The sequence below is a fragment of the Gopherus evgoodei genome, chromosome 7 (assembly GCF_007399415.2).
Source record: "Gopherus evgoodei ecotype Sinaloan lineage chromosome 7, rGopEvg1_v1.p, whole genome shotgun sequence".
Taxonomy (NCBI): domain Eukaryota; kingdom Metazoa; phylum Chordata; order Testudines; family Testudinidae; genus Gopherus; species Gopherus evgoodei.
This window is the reverse complement of record NC_044328.1, coordinates 28,117,893-28,137,024: the sequence shown is the minus strand read 5'-3', so window position 1 is coordinate 28,137,024 and position 19,132 is coordinate 28,117,893. Positions and strand designations below refer to the sequence as shown.

Genomic DNA, 19,132 nt, shown 5'->3' with positions numbered 1-19,132 from the left:
ATATATTTGATCTATTGCAATTTCCTTATCTAAAAAAATCAGTGTTTTCTCAAAGAAAGAAATAAGGTTAGCCTGGCATTATCTACCTTTGGCAAACCCATGTTGCACTGCATCCCTTTTACCACTTACCTCTATGAGTCAATTATTCTTTCCTCCACAATTTGTTCTAAAAACTTGCACACCACTGACGGCAGACTAACAGGTCTGTAACTGCCTAGATCACATTTTTCCCTTTCTTAAATATAGGCATTAATTTAGCTGTTCTCCAATCATATGGGAGACAGACAAATTTATTAAAGATTGTTGCTACCAGACTAGCAATCTCTTGAGTCAGTTCTTTCAGTATTCTGGGATGGAAATGATCTGTTCCCCTCAATCTGAGCACATTATGCTCTTTTCTTCCATCTCAGATGTGATCATTTTGATTTCTAGACATTCATTTTATCAGCCGTACTGCCTTAATGCACATGTACCATATTAGCATCTTTACTGAAAACTGAGGCGAAGCATTCATTTATAGTTTTTGAACCACATCTAGATGATCTTTAATCTTCTTACCAGCCAAAGTACATGGCAGCCCAACCTCACCCTTCCTTAATCTCTTTTTATTTATATAATTAAAAATATATTAAATGTAGGAATAGAAATGCTGAGAATAAATACCTTTTCTACAAGTTCTTGATTTCTTCTATACAATGCTTGCTTCTCCTCAATCCACTTCATGTCCTTAAAATATAAATGATTAATATCGTAGGAGAAACTGACAGTGCTGCCATAGTATATGATCATGTAATTAAAGACTGTATCATAATGCACACACAGAAGTGGGCTGAATTAAAATTTAACAGGCAACCTTAATTCTGACATTTCCTTACTTTTTTGAGTGCTTGACTTTGCATCTTAAAGTTCTTTTAACATAGTATTTTGTTTTTTAAAATGTAATTTGAATATAAATACTCCGATTTAACAGAAATAAACATGAAAAATCCTGTCAATCAATGAAATAAATGATGATTGAAATAAAAGCGAGAAGTTAGGCACCTCCATTACAATAATTTAACAAATAGATAATAGCAATTATTGTATTTTGATTTCCATGCTTCCTAAGATTAACAAAGATAAATCTTATTTTTAGATGGATGAATTATTTTATTGGATTGAAATGGGGGAAAAACAATTGGAACATTAGTTGCTCACTGAGATCATTGATGCTTTGGGCTGAGCTGGCAAGCAAGTGATCACTTATAGTTAAAGTTTGTAAATCCCTTTGAAAAATCCTATGTGAGTGATTAATAATAATAATAAATATCTTCACAATTATTCTCTCAAGGCACCATATATAGAGCATGTTTAGAACAATTAATTTTTCACTCTGCTGAAAATAGAAATCAAAATTTCTTTTTCCTACAAAATTCAGTTCTTTGTAATGATTCATTCCATCTTCTGAAGATGTTTGTAACTGAATGATAATGATGAAGGACCCACTATATTACATCACTTTTAATATCTGGGGGACCCTCCTCTAGCCCTACCTGAAGGGGTGGGGGCTATTGAATCGAGGGCTATTATGGAAATTCTTCTCCTAGGCTGATGAAGCCAGTTCTCTTCTCCTTTCCCTGTCGGACAGCATGACAGTAGTTTGCTGAGACTTCCAATTTTGGAAGATCCATCAGAAACATTTTCAGGAAGAAATGCAGGCAGATAGGATTCCAAAAGCTGAACAGTAGGGGGAGAAAATGGGGAGTGAGTAATTTATCTTTTTTCTGTAGGCACCATTTAAAGAGCCAGAACATGGAGAACCTATTCTCATTGGGTAGTCCACATGGAGGAGAATCACACACTAAAGGTGTGCCAGGATATTGATGAGGGAGCTTTAGGGGGTGGAATTTCCAGTTTATTGAAGGTTTCTCCAGGTTATGTCATATGGGGAGGGGTTTAAAACCTGTGAAAGCTCCAGGGATGTAAGAAGGGAATAAAGGCTGTAAAAGCCAAACCTGAGCTGATAAAAGAACTTCTAAAAGACTGCTGCTGGGAGGGGGCGGGGCTAGCAGCAACAGCTGCTGGGAGCCACTGAAGCTCTGGCCACCTGGGGACTGATGTCAGGGGCCACCAACGGTGACCGCTTTGGCCACCCCAGGGACCACTGCTCAGGCAGTCCCTGGGGCCAGCCACACCAGCCACTGCTAGCCCCAGGGCTGCTCCAGCAACAGCTGGTGTGGCTGTCACCTGGAGCCAGCTGCTTGGGCAGCCCTGGGGGTCAGCCACACTTGCTGCTGCAGAAGTCACACAGGTCGCGGAAAGTCATGGAATTGGTGACTTCTGCAACCTCCATGACAAAAATGGAGCCCTAACCATGACCCTTGATAAATTGTTTCAGTGATTAATTATCCTTACTCTTAAAAATGTATGCTTTATTTCCAGTCTAAGGGCTTGGCTACACTAGAGAGTTGCAGCGCTGGTGAGGGGGTTACAGCACTGCAACTTACGATGTGGCCACACTTGCAAAGCACGGCCAGCGCTGCAACTCCCTGGTTGCAGCGCTGGCTGTACACCCGGTCGAGCCTCGGGTGTAGGGATTCCAGCACTGGTGATCCAGCACTGGTCAGCAAGTGTGGACGCCCACCGGCGCTTTTATTGACCTCCGGGGTATAAGGAGGTATCCCAGAATTCCTGTCCACAACAAACCGGAAGAAAGGGAGAGCTCGGAGTTCAGCCAAACCTCTTATTTAAAAAACAAACACAGCTCCTGTTTGCTGAGCGAGCTGAGGCAGGCACGGGAATTACTTTGGAATGTTCACAGCTGTTTGCTTGAAGAGAGAAACAGCACTCTCACACGGCAGGGGGGGGGAGAGGGAAAGTCTGTGTTCAGAAGTTGCTGATCTGGTCTGACAGGTATTTAGCAGTACATCATTTGCATTTAGTGAATAAGAGAGGAGTGGGGGAACTTTTAAAATGATTGAAGGTAGGCACAGTCCTTAGAACTTGCAAGGCAGGGAGCTGAGAACAGTGTCAACTCCAAAAATCCATTCTGTCTGTCTCCTCCACGCTCCCTGTCACATTCCACCCCACCCTCCTCTTTTGAAAAGCACGTTGCAGCCACTTGAATGCTGGGATAGCTGCCCACAATGCACCACTCCCAACAGCGCTGCAAGTGCTGCAAATGTGGCCACACTGCAGCGCTGGTAGCTGTCAGTGTGGCCACACTGCAGCGCTGGCCCTACACAGCTGTACGAACACAGCTGTAACTACCAGCGCTGCAAAACTGTAAGTGTAGCCATACCCTCAATTTATCTAGCTTCAGCTTCCAGCCGTTGGATTGTGTTATAATCCCAGGATCGCATCAGCTCTTTTGGCCACAGAGTCACACTGGGAACTCACGTTCAGCTGATTATCCACAATGACCCCCAAATCTTTTTCAGTCACTGCTTCCCAGGATAGTGTCCCCTGTCCTATAAGTATGGCCTGCATGCTTTGTTTCTAGATGTATACATTTATATTTAGCCATATTAAAATGCAAGCACTCTGTATCAGTGACCTGTCATGTCCTCTTCATTATTTACCACTTCCTCTATTTTCATGTCATCTGCAAACTTGATTAGTGATGATTTAATATTTTCTTCCAAGTCATTGATAAAAATGTTAAATAGCATAGGGCCAAGAACCTATCCCTGCAAGACTCCCTGGAGAAACACCTGCTCAATGAAAATTCCCCATTTACAATTATCACTTACCCAGTTTTTAATATATTTAATATCTGTATGATGGGGTTTACAAACTCCACACTAAGGCAGAGACAGGGTAAGGGCTGGAGCAGTACTGGGCCATATAGTCTCCACCTTTAGGCACTGCCCAGCATGCTCCTGGGAGAAGACCAAGACAAAGGAGCTTCAGAAGCCCCAGGTGTGGAGTGAGAAGGGTGGGAAGAAAGAAGCCATTTCCTGGAGGAGCACCACTCTACAGTAACAGAAGATGAAGCTTCTGCTGAGGGGCCTGCTGACCATCCAGACGTCCCCACTAAACATTGACAGAAGGGCTGGAGTTAAAGGCCCAGACCAATAGGCCTGCTGACGAAACAAATCACCCCATAACAGTATGTCCTGTTAATTTTATACCGTTCTTATTTTTTAAACAAAATGTCATGTAGTACCAGGTCAAATGCCTTAGTAAAGTCTAAATATATTATGTCAACACTGTATCAACCAAACTTGTAATCTCATCAAAAAAAGATATCGTTAGTTTGACAGGATCTAGCCCATAAACTTCAGTTGATTTGTGTTAATTACATTACCCTCTAATTCTTTCTTAATCAAGTTCTGTATTAGCTGCTCCTTCACCTGGCCAGGAATCAGTCAGGCTGACAACCCTATCATTACCCAAGTTATCCTGTTCACCCCTTAGCTGTCTTCCAGTTTTTGAAACGTTCACAGTGCACCAAAACTTATTGAAAATCAGCATTAACAGTCCAGGGAGCTACTCAGCCAGCAGTTTTTAAGTTCTTGGATGTAAGTTATCTGGACCTGCTCATTTAATAATGCAGAATAGGCCAGGCACTAGAATGTCAACAATCAATGGAAATAATATTAGACCCAAGCTCAAGCATCGTGGAGGATGTGGAGGATGAAATCACCAGGCTAAAGACAGTAAGTACAGAACCTCCCTTTAAATAAGTTAATCATGCAAGGCCATGCATTCAGCAGCAATTCAAGAAGTGAAAATTGTTTAAGTGTACCCATTAGCAAATCAAAGAGAGAAATAACACATTTGAAAACATGTTTTGACTGTACATTAAAGTCCCATTAAAGTCAATGGCAATATTAAGACTGATTTCAATGAGAGTTTGATGAAATCCTACAAGAATAATATGTAAATCATTTGGGGTAAATTTTCAGGAGGGAACTTTGTGTATATAAAATAAAATTGTATGTTAATTTACTCTTTTTGTAAAAGCGACAACTGATTATTTGAATTGAAAACACAGACATTTTGTGCAATTAACTATACATAGTTGCACAATAGGCATTCTAAACCATCTCCATTTCATGAACAAATTCATGTAAGATTTTGAAAAAAAAAAAAGAGGAAAAGCTTTTGCACACTAATTGTCATCTCTTTGCTTGATAATGTACATAGTCTGTACCAACATGTGTGCTCACTGCTCCTGGTAAACAGCCTAGGAACTGCTTTTCTAATGTAATAGCTGCTTTTCTCCATTTAACAAAGCAACAATCTCTGCAGAGAAAACCATTAGAGGCAAAAGCATATTTTTACTCATGTTAAGTTAGAACATTAGTTTGCATTGAAGTGAACATTTTTCCTTCAAATGTCCTTTGAATTTCTTTTCACAGACATTGTGAATGCTGATAGTCTGGTAGATGTAAAATCTCTAGAATACTTATTTTTTTGAAATGATGACTTTAAAACATGGACTATTTTCCTGTATGCCTTATTGCCAAGATATAATCATCTTTCCTATTTGCTACAGGACTTTTTCAGTACATATGACAAACACATTTTCAAATAGATATTAGAACCAAATCTATCCCTCGGTAGTTTGCTTTGTGAGAGATGGAGGATAAAAGCAGTAGACAGTGCTTTAAAATAAATCATATTTAATAGTGCTTGGTGGGACTTAAGTGGTATATAGCCCCTGTTCTGGTCTGTTACTCAGGGGTGAATTTTATCCTGTGTGCTTAGTTGTAAGTTTACCTGTGCACTTTCCCATAAATACCTTTTAAAATAAAAATAAACAGTTATAAAAATAAATTTGGATCCATAATTATATGACTGATTATGCTGCCTGAGGACTTTCGAAAGGAGCCCTCAGATAGGTGCGCAACAATTTCCTTGCTTTTAAGCACCACCAATGAGACTGAATGTACATGCTAGTTCTACTGCCCACGCAGCTCCATGGTTAAGTGCTAGAATATTCCATATATGCTATGTATCTCTTCTGAAATTTTACCTATCTATTTTAGGCATTTATATAGCCCCCATTACTGTAGTATCTGAGCGCCTCGCAACAGCTCTGTGAGGTAGAGAAGTGCTATTATCCCCATGATACTGATGGGGACCTGAAGAACAAAGGGCTGGATTTTTAAAGATACTTAGGAAACTAAAAATAGAGAGAAGTATCTAATGGGATTTTCAAAGGCAAGTAGGTGCCACTAGATGTCTATCTGAATCTTCAGGTACTTAAATACCTGGCCCTAACCAACTTGCTCAAAGTCACATAGGAAGACTGTGGCAAAATAGGAACTGAACCAGGGTCTCCGAGATTCTAGACTAAGGTCCTAACTACTGGAGTATCTTTCTGCTTCTGATCTCTGAATGATATATATCTGAATGTTGTAGAGTTTGTCTCATGTATGAGACTAAAATATTTTTAAAATTCCGAGCAAAGAAGTTGTTCTCCGTGGTTATAAAAATGAGGTTTGACAATAGCAAAGCTTGGCAAATAATCCTTAATAAGTCTAGCCCCCAGGTAACACAATGTATTCCATGAGTGGATGAGCATAACTCTTTGATTCAGATTTTTAGTGTATAATTTTCACTTTCACAAATTTTAAGTTCTCTTTATGCAAATGAATGAACATTCACACATACTTTTCTTTCAGTATTCACTCAGCCCTAGATAGCATGGATTTAATGTTCAGTTCTAATGAATTATTCAACTCATTTGTTGAATAATATGATATTAATCTCTCCTAATCCAATGGTACACAGTTTGAAGGGGATTCTCATAATTATGCAAGGGCAGTTAAATGGATTTAAGAGTGTCAATAACGACACACAACTGCTGCTTGATAGATGTGTTTTGTAATTAATAAAGGGCCAAATATTTTAGGAAGTATTATCAAAGTGATACTTCCTAAAATATTTGTGTGTGTGTGTGTGTGTGTGTATATATAACTGAACTATACTACTGTCTTTTATCATATATGACAAACTTTATAATGTAAGTATATTTTTCTTTTGCAGAAAATTTACAGAACAGCTAGTTATTGTTGGAGACTGTAGTAATTAATATATTTCTCAGAGTACGTTACCTGTCCCTGCTCAGCAAGTGCCTTTTCTAGGTCCTCTATCTGAGCTTGTGATCTGTGTATTTCTGCTTGGAGCTGCTCACGCGTCTGTAGGATGTGAGAAAAGATACATCAAACTTTCTCTAAAAGCCAAAATGCTAATGTAGATACATCAAACACTTATATCAAATATTTATTAAAGACATTTGGGGGAATTAATTTGCAGTGAAGTACTTATGATAGGACCAATCATTAACAATTTTAAAAGGAAAACTTGTATGATGGGATAGCAATTTTAAGATACAATTTAAGATTCAAATGAACATCATCCAGTTAACTAGCCACTTAAACAGCAAAAGATTAATTGCTTCTTACATTAGAATATTTGTTACACTCTTTGTTCATAGATCAGATGACTTTTTGCCCTTATCCAGTTTTATCAAAACAGGATGTTTTAAAAAGCAAATGGAGTAACAGAGATTTGTCTTCCCATAAGAATGGGAGGAAAGATACATTACTAGGCTGATTTCTACCTATATTTGTGTTGTTTTAAACTGATTTAAAAGAGACCAACAAATATGATGGCACAAATTGTCAAAAGCAGCCTCTACATTTATGACCACAATTTTGAGTACACAAATGTTTAACTGTAGTATACGTAGATTTCAAGCACAAAGGCTAATGGAAAGCTAGTTTCACAGTCCAACGCCTTTCTTTAAATGTGATGTATATATTTTATGGAAAATAAAACTAATTCTAATTCTTAACTATCTTTATACATAAAATATGGATGTATGGGTGTGACATACCAGGGTACAATCCAGGCTAATGAGTAGCTGCATCATCCCTTTCAAAATGTAAATCACTCCCTGCTATGTCTCTCTGTGTGCTACAGAGTGACCCCAACACACACCCTAGTCCTGGATTTTGCCCCAGAAACATATTTCCTGTACCACCCAGCTCTCTTCTGGATAGTAAAAACATATGTAGTCCATTATTCCTTTAAAGGAAAAATACACACACAACTTGTTACCACAACTGGAGTTACACAGATACCAACTTGAACATACTGGATTAGATAAAATAAGTTCATTAATTACAAAGAGATGGATTTTATGTAAGAAATGAGGCAGAAAAATAAACATAAAACACTTACTGAAGCCTAACTTAACAAACTGCATTAAATTCAAAGCAAAAGTTCTCTTGCCACATGGTGTCAGCAGTCTTACTGACCAAACTCTTTAGGTCAGGTCCCCTCCCCCAAAATCCTTTGTCTCTTCAAGTGCAGTGAATGTGATGGGCAGGCAGAGAGAGAGGGATATTTTGTGTCATTGTCCTCTCTTTTTTATAGTTTCAGTCACCCTCTTGAAAAACATTTCCAACCAAGAACTAGGAGACAAAGAGTCTATGTGGAAGAATATTCCTTGTTGGCTTTTTTCATCTCTTAGAACTTCTTTTGTTTTCCCTTTCTGCTTGATGACTCTGTTTACTGCTGAAATGCAAATTAAGGCAAGCACACATTCCTTCCTTTGTTGAGGACAGACCTGACTTCTGCCTGGCCAGGGCTGTGGCATTTGGAACATATATTAATTAATAACATCATACCGGGGAATCTTATAACTTCACATACAATGTTGCCACACATATTTTACCAGGACAATCTTGACCAGCAAATTATGAGTTTTCAAATGATACCTTACAAGGCATATTTTGTACAAAGATTACAATAGTGTGTATGGTATGAATACAGGAGCGTATTCTACCACAATGGCATTCTATTCTATTCTATATAGATGTTTATACTGTGCTCCTCACCATAGTATCTGAGCGCTTGCAGTAGTGCCTTAAGCAACATGACTACACATCTGTCACGTTATTTGTTCTCTCATTCTTTTTCCAGGGGAAAAAGCATGTGTAGTTGAGTGTCTTCTTTTGGTAGGTGTGTCTTTTGTAATAGGTCCATTGCTGTGTTTATATTAGAGAAGGCAAGACCAAAGAAATACTTTTTGCACTTGAAGTGGAAAGTGGCGAGGATTGTGACAGTCCTTACTTTTGAGGGGAGTTCATTACACAATCTTGAACTGCCCCAGAAAAGTTAAGTCTCCTGCAGAGGTGAGCTTTACTCTTATTGTTGAGAATTCTATTGTGCCTGAGGAGTGAAGTTGTTGACTACACTCTTTGTCTTGGAGCTTTAGATGATATTTTAGATACTCTGGGCACATATCAATGAGTGCTTTGAAACCCTAGTCTATGGAAAGCCAAGGGAGGGAGAACAACACAGATTTGATATGTTCTTGGTAGCCCGTATTGCTCAAAAGATGCACTACCGCATTCTGAACTATTTGGAGTTTCCTAAATTCTGAAGGCTTCATGCCCAGTTTATATCGTATTGCTGTAAAGTTGAGAGGTGTATTGAGGGGTGACAAATGCATGTATAACTGAGATCAGGTCTTCATCCACCAGGAGGGGACAGAGTTTCCTAGTCAAACAGAGATGGTAGAAAGCATTAGTTGCAAATGCTGATATGTGAGAGCTCGGTGTCAGTGAGAAATCCAAGAATATTCCTAGACTATGGACTGAATTGACCAATTGTGGGTGTGTATCTTCAACCAAAGGAGACTGCACTGTGGTTGCAAACTCTTCAAAATACTTCACTTTGCCTATCACCTCTCTCTTGCTTGGGTTCAGCTTCAAGCAGCTGTACTTTATCCAAGTGCTGATCTCATCCAAGCACTGAACCACCTTGGTGGTAGTGATTATATGTGGTGAAGGATAGACAGAATTGTGTATCCGCTGCATATTGCCGACACTTGAGTCTTTGTGCCATTGGAGCAGTTCACCTAATGGTTGCATGCAGATGTTGAGAAAGACTGGAAAGAGAATTCATCATTGTGGAACTTCACAAGTACGGGATCTAGCAGTGGAGCTGCAGTTTCCCATCACTATTTGTTAGCACCATCCTTCCAGGAAAGAGACAACCCATTTTAGTACATTACCTTGGATCCCTGACACTTCTCTTAGGTGAAACAGCAGACTCTCATGGTCAACAGTGTAGAATGCTGCAGAGAGGTCCAGTAGGATGACAATGCATATCTGTCCTCTAACCATTGAGAAGAGGAAATCATCCATCAGTGCCACTAAAATGGTTTCATTCTGTGTCCTGGCCTGAATCCAGATTGTACCAAGTCTAGAACATTAGTTTTAATTAGATGAGCTTGTAGTTGGCTTTTTGCTAGCTTCTCAACATACATGAAGGCAACTCTTTTGTTAATTCCTGCACTCAGTTTGGTTGAGAATATATATTTTCAGAGTAAGTGAATTTTAGAGCATATATAGATTTAAAAACTATAAGGAAACATATCTGAAAACAAAATGATCCAAATTCAACTCCTCTTCTGCTTTAATGCCAAGACCTGGGTTCAGGGTTCACTTTTTCCTACTCAGCCGATGTCCCCACTAACAGTTAAAAAATAAAGCAAGAACTATTGTTGCTTATACTAAATATTAGCATTGCCATCAGGTCTTGCAGGCACAACAGAGAACCCAGAACTGAAATATTGGTTGGCAAAAAGTTTTTCAGTTTATATTTTAAAGAAAAGTTGCCCATTTTACTTGGAACAGGACTCTGGAAAGCACTTATCTCCATGGATATTGTACTGCTTCTTCCCAAGGTAATAGCAAAATTACCCAAGTATAAACTGAGAATATATTGTTTAACTGGAACTGGCTATTTGCAGATAACTGAATCTGTGTTAAAAAAGTTTACCATTAAGAGGAACTCAATTGCAAATCCACTGAGGGTTCTCATTGTACCCTCAACCTCTACTTCAGGCAAGGTACCTTTTGGATCATGGGATTGCTCTGATGAGAACAAGGGTAGGTTTGTGGCCTGTAAATGTGCTTGGGCAGGTTGCAGACAGCAGTAGCAGCATGAGGAAAAGTCCACTTCTGCTCCTTTTGCACCTTACACCCCAGGAAACTTTCCCCATCTATAAATCCACCAGGGCAAGTAGTTAGCCAATTAACACTGAAAGCTTGTAATTATATTTTGTTGTCAGTATAAATTGCCTTATTTAATTGTTTGCATTATCTGGGTGAATTTTCCTTCTTGTTTGTTTTGTATTGGGAAACATTGAATTATTTCATGTTTGTAATTGCTTGTTTTACCATCACTTTCTTAATGTTTGCAACTTCTACTATGTCAGAACAGATAGCAGGCGAGCCTTAAAGAAGATTAATTTCTAAATTAAATTTCGCAGATCAAATAGAGTGAGACAATACCTCTCTCTCAGTCTGGCTATCTGAAAGACAAGGGATTAGTCTACTTGCAAGAACATTAGAGAAACCTAGCAGTGTAGGCTGCTGTGGAGTTACCTACCCATTACTTTAAGTTATTCAGTAGAAATAAAACATTAGCTAGATGACCAGGTCTTGAAAGCCAAAATATTGATTCAATCTTAGAACTCAAGCAGGGGAATGCGACGTTCTCTGTTTCATGTTTAATTTGTCTCAAGGGATTGCCTATGGGTTGGGAAAGCAATCAGACTACCACACTTCTGTAGGACATATTCATGGTTGTACTAATATTTAAATTTTTTTATAATTTTAGTAAACTTGTTGCTAATGTGGCCATTTTACCCTAAGACTGTGTTGGATTCTCCTGGAACAATGTGCTTATGAAAAGTGAAAGTGACTGATCCATCACTTACATAATAGATTTAGGGCCAAATTGAGAGCTTGTAGGTGCACCTCCATCAATGAGATTGCATAGAGTGGAGGTCAGAGCAGAATTAATATGTACATATTTTGTTCTTTGTCCAAACTGGATATATTCTAATCCTTTCCATCAATTTTCAAATAGTAAAATTAAATGTGACTGTATTAATTGTCCTTCCAGCATTTTATAATGTATAATTTATTCATATTACAATACATATATGTATTTATAATGTAAATTAAAGCAAGATAATTAGATAGCTGCAACTGCCTTTCTAAGGGGACATTGGAGGAAGATAGGAAGGCATAACGGAATAGTACATTTTGCAATTCAATTAAGAAAATAAATCTCATTTTGAACTATAAGCCTTTTAAAAATGTTATTCAGAATCATGTAATCTCAATAAATCCAGTTTTGAATTTGGGGCATTAACTATTTAAGAATATTGGTAATACATTTCTACTGACAGGGAGCTTAATTTTCCATAAAATATTCTGCTTGACACTCTTGTAAGATGATCAGAGGTATAAAAATATAAATGCATTAGCCATGGTTTCTTCAGCAATCAGCACTTCAGTGTAAGAGAATGGAAATCTGACTGCTTTTACAGACCATAAATTACAACACTGCATTTGAGATAGCAGTGTAGACACATTAGTTATTCACAGCAGACAATATTATGGAGAGACACTACCATGAGGAATATCAAACAGGTATTAAAGGAGGATTAAAGGAAAATAAAGGCGGGGGTGGAAGGGAGACGTCTCCTGAAAAATGTTGAAAACCAGTTTAACTCTTTTTCAACTACTGCTAACATACAACTGTCTGTGCAGTACATTCTGACATCCTGGTCAAATTCCAATCTGAGTAATTACTTTCATTCAATCTACAGTCTACCTGCAATTTTATTTGGAAGGTAATCTTCACTTCCTCTCCTAAACTTCTGTACACTGTTACTGTGTTTTGGCCCAGAAATGGTTGGTGGCATAATCTCTAAGTTTAGCCTGTGTATTACTTTGTCCAAAAGTACTTTGGAACCTATCATCATGAAAGGTGCTTTACAAACCTATGATTATATCATATATACACGCATATTAAACTACTATAGAACAGATCCTCAGCTGGTGTAAATTGACATAGCTTCTTGACCTTTAATGGCACTACCCCGATTTACACCAGCCAAAGATATGGTCTATCAGTTATCACAACAACCTAAGAAAGTAAAATTAGAAAAATGTACATAATTGCAATCCTTTATTTTCATGTAATATAAGCCATTTAGACCTTAACTTCTCGTTCTGCATCCAATGTTCCTCCGACCTGTTCTTGCAACAAAGCATATGCTCGTTGCAAAGCCTGATATTCCATTGTCAACTGCCGAAATCTCAGTTCTGTTTCTTCTTTGGCCATGCCCTGAAATGAAAAAAAAAAAAAAGGATCCTTCCAAAACTGAAAGTAAAGAAAACATCGCAGAAACCTATATTATTTTCTCTGAAGAAGGAAGTTGGTGGCATTAGAGCCAATAATTTATAGTACTTTTAAAATACAAGTTAACAAGTTGTTGTTCATAAGGTCTTGTTTAAGTGCTTTCTAGTTATTTCAGTCTTTCCAGGGAAATATCATGTATCACTAAAATGAAAGATGTGTCTTTCTGTCAGAGTTGGCACTACTCACCAGCACTGATGATCACAACCATTATGAAGAAAAGTTCCTCCTTTTTGCAGAAAGACGCAGAGTATGTCATCCATGAAGCACTATGACTCTTGAACTGACCCTCAATCACTTCACCACATACAGTCACCACTGGTGATGTGCCAATGGCATTTCTGAATTAATATGTGACATTTGCATTGGTACCCTCTTCTTCAAATGAGACAAAGACCAAGGAGTGAATAGTGAATGGATGACCTGATTTTCAGAGACACTGAGCATCCATAGCTATCACTGAAGTCAATGGCTACGTCTACATTACAATTTAAAAAAAGCCCATAGCACTGAGTCTCAGAGCCAGGGTCAATTGACGTATGCCCACGGGGATCGGGCTGTGAGGCTACAAAATGCAGTGAAGATGTTTGGACTTGGGCTGGAGCCCGGGCTCTGAGACCCACCACCCTCATGAAGTTACAGAGCCCAAGCTCCAGCCCGAGTCGAACACCTACATTGCAATTTTTGGCCCCGCAGTCTGAACCCTGTAAGACTAAATCAGCTATTCCGTGGCAACCTTGGCTATGCTGCTGGTCTTTTATTTCAGTGTAGATGTACCAAATGAGAGATGTGGATCTTCAGCACGTCTCGTTGATCTTCTTTACCTATCCTGCTTTAATGCTGTAATACATTAGTAGGGTTCATTAATATAATGAATTTGATATGAATGAAATTCATTCTATGCAACAGCCAGGATTATTTTGAAGGCTTATATCCAACTTCAGTGGTGCACAGAACTTGAGCCAACTGTCTGCACATGAGTGAATTTCATGCTATAGGAACAGGGAGAAGTCTTTGCTCAATGTGTGTATTAAAAATGAATCATCAGATTCATGTTTCTCTTTCTCTCTCTGTCACACACATAAATTATGTAGCCAGCTATGACACAGATATGAGTGATTACATTCCCTTCTTTAGAAATCTGCAATTAAACTGTGAAACAGATGTTGAAGGGCTAATTGAAATGATGCAGCTATTAAAGAATCAGATGCTGTAAAAACATAGTTCACTGTCATGGGGTTTATTTTCTTCTATAGCAAGATTCTTGCTGGAGCCTAGAGACAGGTAATGGTACATAGATCTGACATGAGATTCCGAAAACATGCACTGACTTTATCTGAATATACTTTTGGGAATAATCTTCAAAATACAGGTGGTATTTGGCCACCGGTGCCTGCCTGCAGTATTTCTTAACAGCTGCCTCTTCTTATTCTGACATTGAAGCTGCAGAATGGCGACCTCTGTTGAGGGGCTGGTGAAAAGACAGAATTACTTGCAGAGTCTTTCTGCAGCCTTGACTCACACCATGGATTTGGACAATTCAATTCAATATAGATTTGGGCTGTGCTCTGTACTTAGGCCTGGAATACACCTAAAACTTAGGTTGGCCTAGTTATATTGCTCAAGGCAGTGAAAAATTTCACGCCCTATGCAACACAATTAGGTTGACCTAACCAGCACTGTTGTCGGAGCTGAGTGAATGGAAAAATTCTTTAATCAACCTAACTACTGCCTCTCGAGAGGGTGAATTTACTGCAATTACAAAAAAACCCACCTTCTGTCACTATCATGCGAATGTTACAGTGTTACAGCGATGTAGCTGCAAAGCCGTAGCTGTGGCACTGTTTTGATTGTAGTGCATACAAACTCTTAGGTCAAAATGTGAAGTCATTGGATAAGATGAATGTTGAGCTCAGTTTATATGTGAATGCTAAATATGCATTCAATCCCAATATGAATCTTCCCAGCCAAAACACTTCATAAGGTCCACACAGCCTTTTCTGTGTTCCTACCCCTAAATATCTGCTAATCCCCACACTTTTAGGGATAGGAATTGCAAAAGGTTCAGGTTTCTGCCAACAATAGTGGGGTGACTAAGGACTTGCCCCAAAATGATCAGCCTCCACACATAGGATTAAGCTCATGATCATTTGACTACACCAGATTTTAAGTTTTCCAGTCAAAGGGTGTATCAGTGAGGAGTTCTCCATAAACAAGGGCAGGATAATTTTCTTAATAATATGATCAACAATTCTGAGTTAAATATAAGAATACACAGGATAAATTTAAGTGTCACATATTCTAGATTAATGGAAAAATACCTCTTCCAAGTCATCATCAGGAGTGCAAGGAGTTTGATCTGTTCTGTCAGTTTGATACGAGATAGAAGAACCATCAGACTCCAGAGACGCTTCTTCATCATAGCCAAAAAATGTCTCCACAACTGGCTTCTGACCAAATGACAATGTGTAAGTGCAGATGAACAATGCAAATAAACCTTACAATATGGTATAGCCAGCTGAGCCCCTTGAAATGTCTGAAAAACCCTCTGATTGGTATCTCCAGTAATTCTGAAGCAGAGTTTGGCTTAAACAGAAAATTTGTATTCTAAACTTTGTACTCTGCTTCAGCATACAGTGATATGCTTTTCAAAGTGTGGTTTCCCTCTATTTGTTTTAATGAACTCTCTCAGGGGAAAATGAATTGTTCTCATACTAAAATATCAGGAGAGTTTCCAATGTGTTACTTATTTCTAAATACAGAAGTTGCTTCTTCGTAAATTTGTGTTAAACTTTTTTCAGACCATTCATAATGGTAAAACTGTATGTTGCTTTAATTTGCTGAGTGGATTATTGAATTTGTTATTTGGAAGCATGGAGTTCTCTCTTACAAGTGCTTTGTCATATTTTTTTTTTTAGTTTGCTTCAAATTTTAGGCAGTTCTTTAGCCACATCATCCATTCCCCCATCCATCTCATAGACTTATAGACTCATAGACTGTAAGGTCAGAAGGGACCATTATGATCATCTAGTCTGACCTCCTGCACAACGCAGGCCACACAATCTCACCCATCCACTCCTGTAGCAAACCCTTAACCTACGTCTGAGTTATTGAAGTCCTCAAATTGTAGTTTGAAGACCTCAAGCTGCAGAGAATCCTCCAGCAAGTGACCTGTGCCCCATGCTGCAGAGGAAGAGAAAAAACCTCCAGGGCCTCTGCCAATCTGCCCTGGAGGAAAATTCCTTCTCAACCTCAAATATGGCAATCAGTTAAACCCTGAGCATGTGGGCAAGACTCACCAGCCAGCATCCAGGAAAGAATTCTCTGTAGTAACTCAGATCCCACCCCATCTACCATCCCATCACAGACCACTGGGCATACTTACCTGCTGATAATTAAATATCAATTGCCAAATGAATTGCCAAAATTAGGCTACCCTATCATATCATCCCCTCCATAAACTTATCTAGCTTAGTCTTAAAGCCAGATATGTCTTTTGCCCCCACTACTCCCCTTGGAAGGCTGTTCCAGAACTTCACTCCTCTAATGGTTAGAAACCTTTGTCTAATTTCAAGTCTAAACTTCCTAGCGTCCAGTTTATATCTATTTGTTCATGTGTCCACATTGGTACTAAGCTTAAATAATTCCTCTCCCTTCCTAATATTTATCCCTCTGATATATTTATGAAGAACAATCATATCCCCCCTCAGCCTTCTTATGGTTAGGCTAAACAAGCCAAGCTCTTTGAGTCTCCTTTCATAAGGTAGGTTTTCCATTCCTTGGATCATCCTATTAGCCCTTCTCTGTACCTGTTCCAGTTTGAATCCATCCTTCTTAAACATAGGAGACCAGAACTGCACACAGTACTCCAGATGAGGCCTCACCAATGCCTTGTATAATGGTACTAACACCTCCTTATCTTTGCTGGAAATACCTCGCCTGATGCATCCTAAAACTGCATTAGCTTTTTTTACGGTCATATCACATTGGCGGCTCATAGTCATCTTATGATCAACCAATACTTCGAGGTCCTTCTCCTCCTCTGTTACTTCTAACTGATGTGTCTCCAATTTATAACTAAAATTCTTGTTGTTAATCCCTAAATGCATGACCTTGCACTTTTCACTATTAAATTTCATCCTATTACTATTTCTCCAATTTACAAGGTCATCCAGATCTTCCTGTATGATATCCCGGTCCTTCTCTGTGTTAGCAATACTCCCAGCTTTGTGTCATCTGCAAACTTTATTAGCACATTCCCACTTTTTGTGCCAAGATCAGTAATAAAGAGATTAAATAAGACTGGTCCCAAAACTGATCCCTGAGGAACTTCACTAGTAACATCCTTCCAGCCTGACAGTTCACCTTTCAGTACGACCCGTTGTAGTCTCCCCTTTAACCAGTTCCTTATCCACTTCTCAATTTTCATATTGATCCCCACCTTTTCCAATTTAACTAGTAATTCCCCATGTGGAACCATATCAAATGCCTTACGGAAATCAAGGTAAATTAGATCCACTGTGTTTCCTTTGCCTAAAATATCTGTTACCTTCTCAAAGAAGGAGATCAGGTTGGTTTGGCACGATCTATCTTTTGTAAAACCATGTTGTATTTTGTCCCAATTACCACTGACCTCAATGTCCTTAACTACTTTCTCCTTCAAAATTTTTTCCAAGACCTTACATACTACAGATATCAAACTAACAGGCCTATAGTTACCAGGATCACTTTTTTCCTTTTCTTTAAAATAGAAACTATGTTAGTAATTCTCCAATCATATGGTACAACCCCTGAGTTTACTGATTCACTAAAAATTCTTGTTAATGGGCTTGCAATTTCATGTGCCAGCTCCTTTAATATTCAGATGAAGATTATCTGGGCCCTCCGATTTAGTCCCATTAAGCTGTTCGAGTTTGGCTTCTACCTCAGATGTGGTAATGTCTCCTCCATATCCTCATTCCCATTTGTCATCCTACCATTATCCCTAAGCGCCTCATTAGCCTCATTAAAGACTGAGGCAAAGTATTTTTTTAGATATTGGGCCATGCCTAGATTATCCTTAACCTCCATTCCATCGTCAGTGTTTAGCGTCCCTCTTCTTCTTTCTTTGTTTTCTTCTTATTTATATGGCTATAGAACCTTTTACTACTGGTTTTAATTCCCTTTGCAAGGTCCAACTCTACATGGCTTTTGGCTTTTCTCACTTTATCCCTGCATGTTCTGACCTCAATAAGATAGCTTTCCTTGCTGATCACTCCCATCTTCCATTCTTTGTAGGCTTTCTGCTTTTTCTTAATCACCTCCCTAAGATGTTTGCTCATCCAGCTTGGTCTACAACTCCTGCCTATGATTTTTTCCCCCCTTTCTTGGGATGCAGGCTTCTGATAGTTTCTGCAACTTTGACTTGAAGTAATTCCAGGCCTCCTCTGCCTTTAGATCCATAAGTTCTTCTGTCCAATCTACTTCCCTAACTAATTTCCTTAATTCTTTAAAGTTAGCCCTTTTGAAATAAAAAACCCTAGTCCCAGATCTATTTCTGTTTATCCTTCCATCTAATTTGAACTGAATTAGCTCATGATAGCTTGAACCAAGGTTGTCCCCTACAACGATTTCTTCTATGAGGTCCTCACTACTCACCAAAATAAAATCTAAAATGGCATCCCCTCTTGTTGGTTCTTCAACTACTTGGTGAAGAAATCCATCAGCTATCACATCCAGAAAAATCTGAGCCCTATTATTACTACAAGCACTTGTCCTCCAGTATATATCTGGGAAGTTAAAGTCTCCCATAATCACACAACTCCCATTAGTGTTTACTTCATTAAAAATATTAAAGAGGTCTCTATCCATATCCAAATCAGATCCCGGTGGTCTATAGCACACCCCAAGCACTATCTCAGGGGAGGCT

At 38.7% G+C, this 19,132-nt stretch overlaps 1 protein-coding gene across 22 annotated transcripts in view; it reads right to left on the bottom strand.

Moving 5' to 3' along the window:
• JAKMIP3 (Janus kinase and microtubule interacting protein 3) overlaps positions 1-19,132 on the bottom strand; it is a 197,999-nt gene that overhangs the window by 49,778 nt on the left and 129,089 nt on the right. For 18 of the 22 annotated variants that reach the window (XM_030570013.1, XM_030569991.1, XM_030569996.1 and 15 more), the window contains 4 exons: positions 15,546-15,674; positions 13,024-13,152; positions 7,047-7,130; positions 664-726 (listed from right to left, as the gene is read on the bottom strand). In XM_030570013.1, coding sequence (XP_030425873.1) covers positions 664-726; positions 7,047-7,130; positions 13,024-13,152; positions 15,546-15,674 — 405 coding nt within the window. The remainder of the gene's footprint in view (positions 1-663; positions 727-7,046; positions 7,131-13,023; positions 13,153-15,545; positions 15,675-19,132) is intronic. The other 4 variants (XM_030570000.1, XM_030570003.1, XM_030570009.1 and 1 more) reach the window with 2 other exon arrangements.